At 34.2% G+C, this 7,885-nt stretch overlaps 1 protein-coding gene across 1 annotated transcript; it reads right to left on the reverse strand.

Annotated features, from left to right (window-relative positions):
- Window positions 1-4,010: 4,010 nt before the first annotated feature.
- Window positions 4,011-7,885, reverse strand: LOC118735336 (X-ray repair cross-complementing protein 5). Its single transcript, XM_036465032.1, has 6 exons — window positions 7,746-7,885; window positions 7,558-7,653; window positions 7,259-7,503; window positions 7,077-7,202; window positions 6,312-6,993; window positions 4,011-6,256 (listed from the first exon to the last, which is right to left on the reverse strand). Exons 1-6 carry the CDS (start codon window positions 7,758-7,760, stop codon window positions 5,306-5,308), a joined length of 2,115 nt encoding a protein of 704 aa, XP_036320925.1. The 5' UTR covers window positions 7,761-7,885; the 3' UTR covers window positions 4,011-5,305.

Here is a 7,885-nt window from a genome sequence, read left to right on the forward strand (position 1 = left end):
TGAATTTATTTTCAAAATTTTGATTTTATTAAAATTTCAAATATCGAAGTTTCACAAAAAAAAATATTCTGAATACTCCCGGGGAGTTTGTTCTCCGGAAATTCGTTTCTCCCGAGAAAGAAATCTTCCAATTATTAAATCCCAACGAGTAGCATTTTCCTGAAAATTTGGAAGGAGGAAATTCGAACTTCGAGAGAGCTGTTTGACACTTTTTGGCAGCTCAACTCCGCCATTTAAAAGAAAAATCCTCAGCGAATTTTCATTCATGATAGGAGGAAGGGGAAAAGAGAGAAAACTCCCAGGGAGTTTCTGTTCAGAATAGGGCTGATAATAGGGGTCTTCCCTTAAACTCGTGAAGCTCGTAAATTTACAAGCCTCGTAAAAGAACTGTCAAAATTATATGGAGTTGTATTTACGAGCCCCTCGTAAAATTACGAGGCAAATTTCATGTGCAAATGACCTCGTAAACTTCAGTGTTGCCGAGGAGCGGAAAATTGTATACTAAAATGTATTACGAGTATATAAAGGCCAGTATGCAGCTCTCCAATTGCCATTATTTCGTGAGTGTGTCCAAGGAATTTTGACATCTGATACTTCACCAGTCTCACTCTTTCCTCAAGAAATAATGGAACGGGCATATATTTCTGTTGCAAGCATGGGTTGCCTTGTGCTCTTTATTCAAAAAAAAAAAAAACTTTAGAAAACGGTAGTAGAAAGCGTAGCAAATTTCTTAAGAACTGCGTACTGCCTCAAGAAAATTTTACACAAGAAAATTTCTTAGCCATTTCTTGTACGTCATTTTAAATATAGTTTTTGCTTTTCTTGAGAGCTGCATACAGGTTTTAATGTTGAAAACAAATGAAAAATAATATGTGAATTAAAAGAACGTATTTCATCCACTAACTGTACTAACATGGGTTTTCTGTTGATTTTCGGCTTTTTTAATTTTATTTTAGCCAATAGTGATAGATACTACGTTTATACGCACGTATTATTTGCAAATAACAATTTGCAAAATGGTAAACTTTGCCGTATAAACGCTGAGTTAATTTTTTATTTGCAAATAAGCGCAAGACGCCGCCATTCTTAGGTTTTTCTTTTTCGATGGTCAACTTATTGCCTTTTTATAATCAAGACGTTGCCATTTTTAACTTTATTTTCTTCTTCGATGGTCATATTATTGCCTTTTTATAATCAGGCAATATAAAAAAAGAATTTTTCACCATCGAATAAACAGTGAGTTAGGTATTTGCAATTATTTTTATTTGCAACTAGCTTACGTATAAACGTAGTAAGAACAATATGGCGGGCTGTTAGGGAAAATACTACGAAACAGAAACTGTTTCACAAAATCGTGGTTGATCTGTCAAACAGTCACTTTACGCACCTATTTACACATTTTCACAAAGGGGGCGTTCCCATAAAAGCCTCGTAAACTTACGAGTTTTACACAGTTTAAGACTTTGCTTATTAATTATTTACAATAAAAAAGTTTTTTTAAGCTTTTATATAATAAATGTCCGAACTTAAATTCTTTAGAAATTTTTAGTAAATCTTTTTTTACGAAAAATGCAAAATAAGCTTGCAAATCGCAAAAAACCTTAAAATCCAAAATGGCGAAATGTTCCATGTGAAATTTAGGGGCAAGACTATGGATCCATTATCTACGTGTCAAATAGAAGGTAAACTGCATTAAAAGTTCCCTACTACACATTTTTTTTTACTTCGTATTAATTTGATCTAAGTTTACTGGGCTATTTAGTAGGCCTATATCGAGTCGAATAAAACACCTTAATCGTTTATCTTCTGTGCCAACTGAAGACAGTTGGACATTCCAAGTCAAGCCGTCCTTCCCCGTCTGGTCTTTCCATTACAAAGGAGACCTTTCTCTATCTCTGCTACCAGCATCGTGATCAGCGTTGTCTACCACTTTCAGAGCTGAAGCGTTTGTGTCCATTCGTACGATATGACCGAGATAGCGGGTCGCTGTATTTTAATCCGCTGCACTATGTCTACATCGTTGTAAAGCTCAAATAGCTTATCTATGAGGCACGGTGCACATTAGAGCGATACGATATGCGATGCGATGTGCGATACGATACGCGATGCGATATGAAATGCGCGCAGTGCACACTAGAGCGATGCGATACGCGATGCAATACGCGACGCGACATGCGATGCGACACGCGATACCATTTTGTGATAGCTACACAAACTTTTGTGCCCTTATAAGCTTGTAAATGAGTTAAATGAGTTGCTTCTCAACCGAGTTTTGACCTTTCGAATGATGGGTCTATGTTTATATCTAAAAAATTTAAGAGAAAAGTATGTTTAATATCGAGTAAAACTGATGTTTATTTTTACAAAGTCGGCTAAAAATTAAATGAGATATTCAAATTTTCATGACAAATTATTTCAGAATATTGCGTTCACTACAATGAGAAATCGGTGAAAGCTGAATTAAAAAAAAAAGCTTAAGCAAAAATTTTTGAGTTGTATAGCCAAAAATATTATTTTTCTCATGAAAGGTTTAATAACTTAGTCAGATTTGCCCCGATTTTTTAAATTAAAAATCACTATATATCAAATTTTAATATTCCATCAATTCAGCAGTAGTTGCTTTATAAAATAGTGCGTGAAAACTTTGTCAAATTTGAAAAAAGACGAAAAAATTAACACAGAAAGTACACACAGATCTCTTAAGTTTTCTAAAAGTTTATATACATATATCATTCGAAAGGTCTAAACTCGGTTTATAGTCAACTGAGTTACAAGCTTATAAGCGCGGAAACCCGTTTTTTTTAACAGTAAATCAAGGTTGTGTGGGTGTTTGACAAAAATTTCGTATCTCGATTCTTACTTCACTCGGCAAAACCTACCTGAAAAATTACATGACTTACCAGGTATTTTTACTTCATTATTTTTTTGTAGCACTGTATAATAGAGCACACAAATTTGTACTTTCTCTGTTTAATTTAAAAACTCCTTAAATATAATAAAATAACACTCAAGAAAAAAAAACATATAAAAATATAACGAATAATCAAAAATAACTACCTACATACATACATCATTTTTTAGTATTTGTTATTATAACTGATTTCTTCTTTTAATGGTAAATCAGATGATTATTTCTTAATTGTTTCTAATTACACGGATTACTAATTATTTGAATATTTGAAACAAAATAGTTAATCATTAACATTTAAACAAACACCAAATCTTTTTTGCTATTCAATATCAAAAAATAAATATGTTTAAAATTATTGGATTCTTTAAATTTTTTTAAAGATGTGAAAACAAAGGCAAATAAACCATCATCAAAGAAATTCGTTTATGCATTTACCTGTGTCCTTGACCTCAGATGCTATATTTCTCCATGTCAAACTAGTTTGTCTGTTGTACAGTCGTTTTTTTTTTGTATAGTTTCATAAACCTGGGTTTTTTATTCAGCCTCATTGCGTAGGTCGTAAATTAGGCTAAATTGTACGACTCGACAACAGTAGCATTGTCTATTGTCGTAATGAAATAAGTAAACGACCAAAATCGCCGAAAACTATACAGTGCTGCCAAGTTTTTCCGTTTTAATACACTAGTCGAGTGGAAATTTTAGGCAATGACGTGCAATTTTCGATACGATTCGACTCTCGAAAAACGACTGGCATTCGACACGACTCTCGCAATGAGGGTGATTAATTCGACTAAAAATAAATTGAGGAAGATGCTTCCGTCTGTGAAATGGTCATGCTTATTGCAAAAAATACGGCGCAATACCGTCACCTCGTTCAGAAAACCGTGTCGCACGTGCGATACGCATGCGATATTATTATATCGCAGCCGTATCGCTGTCGCGCAAGTGTGCACAGTTTTCATCGCTTCCTACCAATTCCCACGTACTCAGCATGTCGATGTCGCATTCATATCGTATCGCTTATCGTATCGCTCTAATGTGTACCGTGCCTAACAGGCACTATTTCTTCGAATTTCCTCTTCAATACTTGGCCTTAAAATAATATCGGATGCTGTATATTTATCTGCATTTTTGCTTCACAGGCTTATTATTATTAACAAAAACAATTTTTTTCAATTACAATATTATACATACATATCGATGGTCCTGTGCAATAACGACACATTTCAATATTCAAAAAATAAAAACTGTTACTACTGTTAAGTGGCTAATGTCTCTTAATCCTTGTCGAACAATGTCTAATCTTTTGTACTCACTTTAGAAATCCTTACTACTTATTTTAGAGAGGGATGGAAATGGATTAGACAAGGGTTACAGACAAGAGCCACTTAACAGTAGTAGTAGTAGCGTAACAGTTTTTGTGTTTTGAAATTTGAATTGTGTCGTTATTACACAGGACCATCGATATTTATGGTAGACTGCATCACTCCCCATACAAAAAAAAAAATCGGGAATTATAAAATCTATTATATTTTAAGACGTCCACCAATATATTTCGGAAAAATATTAAGACTTGCGGGAGCTGGGCCGATTTGAAAATACCTGCAAAAATGGAGTTTTTTATGAAAAAAATAGTTTCTTAAAGATTTAAAAAAATGCCCTCAAAAGACAAAAAGGTATGAGCTTAAAAAATTCGCATACAAATATTTTTAAACAATTTTTCAACGGAATCGTAATAATGAGATTTTTGGTGCTGTTTTTTTTTTAACTTTTTTCAAAGATTTGTATAAGAAAAGCTTGAATAACTGAACCCAAACTCTTCCGATTTAGACTTGTGAGGTGTCATTGGAAAGGAATTTTCTCACCCTTTTCCTTTCTTTGCTAATTAACTCATTCAAAGCATGAAAGGATTAAGAAGTGTTGGTATTTGAAAAAAATTAAAAATTGGCACAAGAACGACTTTTTTTTGACAAAAATGAAAACAGTGGGAAAATACCTTTCTACTGATATCTCATATGTCTAAATCAGAATAGTTTTGGCCCAGGTATTCAAGTTTTTCGTAAATCAATCTTTGAAAAAAGTAAAAGCATAAAAAATCTCATTGCGATTCCGTTGAAGATTTTTAAATATTTTTATACAGATTTTTTAAGCTTAATCTGTTTTTTCATCTGAGGGGACTGTTTTTCAAAAAGTTCTTTAAGAAACAATTTTTATTCATAAAAAACTCAATTTTTGGAGGTATTTTCAAATCTGTCCAACTCTCGTAAATCTTAATATTTTTCGGAAATATTTTGGTGGACGTCTTAAAATATAATAAATTTTGTAATCCCGGTGGAAAAACGGCACTTCTTTTGGTGATGCAGTATACTGTATAGTTTTTGTGAAGAAGCGTTTCTAAAGTTGTTCAGCCGTTTCGTAGCTATGTAATTCATAAAATTTATCAAGTGAGCGCTTACTCTCTAATGAATCTGTCCTAACAAAACAAAGCCCTAAATCATTTTTAACAATTACATTCTGCCAAAAATCTTGAAGCTCATTTTGCAGCACTTTTTCTTTTACTTCCCTTATCCACTTATTGTAATCATCAAATGAATTAAAGTCATAGCACTTCTTACGATACATTGTTAACGCTTCTTCCATTTTTTTATAATTTACGCTGCCTTTGCTTTCAAACAAGAGCGCCCAAATAACGTTGCGCATTTGTTGTGCATACACTTGAAACTTCGCATCTCGTTCTGTTCGATTCCGTATTTGTAAAACATTGTATTGAACAAGTTGGCGGAAATCTTCGGCAGGTGCCTCCTCACTAACTTTATCGAACGACAGAATTAAATTGCTCTCTGTCGAAGTGCTCGCAGAACTATTACTGATTTCCGATTTCACTTTTAGTTTTCCGCTTGTTGGAACCTGAGGCACATTTTCCTCTAGCGGAAACAACGACTTTATGGCGTTAGCCGCGCGCTTTGCATTCTTTTCTCGAAGTTCCGGTACTTGCCAGAATATTTCTACAAAATGTTTATCCTCTAACATTTCAGCGAACCTTTCATCGTCTTCGCTGGCATTTGATATTATCTTCCTCTCTAAAACATCCATAACATTCTGCTCGTAAATGTGTGGTAATGAACCGAAAGGAAGCAAATCAGGCTGGTATGTGTCACGGGGATCATCAGACACTTTGGAATGCAATGATAGGTCCATTGAATCAATCAAATTATCTATAGCATCGATTTGCTCATTCGTGGATTCTGTTTTTGGAGTCCTTAGCAGTGGAAATTGAAAGTATTGATATTGGGAATGATAAGCAATCTCGACCATGGTTAGTGATGCTGGTCTATCGGGATGTAGCTGAAAAAAAAACAACATGCATGTACATTGAGAAGTAATGAATCAGTCATGTTACCTTATTTGGCAATAGTACCACCATCTTCGGTGTATTGAATCCGATGCTGTACACTTTGCAGCAGAGCATCGCGATTTTTGTATTGATCATGGCACGTACTAACGCGTCAAGTTTCTGTGCCGACGCGATCATCCCTTTTTGATGCACAATCCAGTATAATGAATCGCCACAGAAATATTCTTCGGGTATAGATTCACGTTTCATAAAACAGACGAATTTCAAACCTGGTTCAAAACGTTCTCCATCATCTTTCAGCGATTCGTCAAATGGAATAGGTGTGGAACCTAACATGTAGCCTTCGATTAGCTCAGTTTCGGCTGGTTCGATTTCCGTGCCACGAACAAAAGATTTCATTTCACGCGAAACGAGCTCATCGTCTTGACCCCAACACTTTTTTAATTTTATATTACTTTCGTCTTTCATGTAAATAACTCCAGATATCTTAATTGTGATTTCTGATCCAATCGTTAACTTGCTGTTCCAAACCCATGGCCTTTTGTTAGTTATTTTGAATACACAACGCTTTGCTTCTTCGAAATTATAAAGCTTTGCGCTGCAGTCTGTAATGAGTTGTAAGGCATAATCCTCATTTTTAAGTTGTTGTTTACCCTTATCGCAATCACGAAATTTTACTTTGGGCTGACCGCTGATTGGATTATCGACGTATTGAATGTTTTGAGAACTAATGAAACATATGTATGTAGAACATAAACATTGAGCTATAGACATATTGTTAAAATAAAAATATGTTCCAATTAAACCTACATAACAACTAGTTCGACTTCTGTTTGCGCTATATTTTGTACGATAACGTCATACATATCATACGTATTTGGTGCATCATTGAAATCATAAAAGAACAAAATTCGAGATCTTTGAAACTTGAAGCATCTGTAATAAATTAGTAACAATCAGTTTCACTAATATGGGAAAGATGAAGCTCTTACTCTTCGCCCCTTTTTAACACTTCCATTGCGACTACCAATGCATCCAGCCATTCACCCTCATCACAGGATTCTTCGTTGACAAATTTATAGAAATTTAAAAGCAATTGCCAAGTAGGACATTGTGGATTCTGATACTGTGTTATGTTATTATAACCATCCGGAAAAACGTGCTCATTTACATCATTCAATGTTTTTTCTGTACCAAGCAGCACAAATGATACGAAGTCCTTTTTGCCAGCGCAGATCTGACATAGAAACAGTAGTATTTGATTTGCATGATTTTAATGATTGTTATTTACCTTGTCTTTCAAAATATCTGCAACTAACTTTACTGATTTTAATTTTAAATCTTCACTGGAGGATGGGCGAATGTCCAGGACAGCTACAAGATACTCCTAAAAGGTAAACAAATTACATGATTTTAAGTTATCGTCATTTACACATGTATATGAACTTATGGCTCATAGTAAGAACTACCCCGCTTTACCTTATTTACAGCCATATTCAGATGAAATTAAACACAATTGCAATTGTTAAATACATATATGTACCGAATTTCCAATATTATTGTTTTCAACCCGTCGTGATATTTGCCCGCCACAAAATAAAATGTTTGATTTTCAGGAA

Source organism: Rhagoletis pomonella, unplaced genomic scaffold, assembly GCF_013731165.1.
Source record: "Rhagoletis pomonella isolate Grant_MI unplaced genomic scaffold, Rhpom_1.0 Rhpom_scaffold_00003, whole genome shotgun sequence".
Classification (NCBI taxonomy): domain Eukaryota; kingdom Metazoa; phylum Arthropoda; class Insecta; order Diptera; family Tephritidae; genus Rhagoletis; species Rhagoletis pomonella.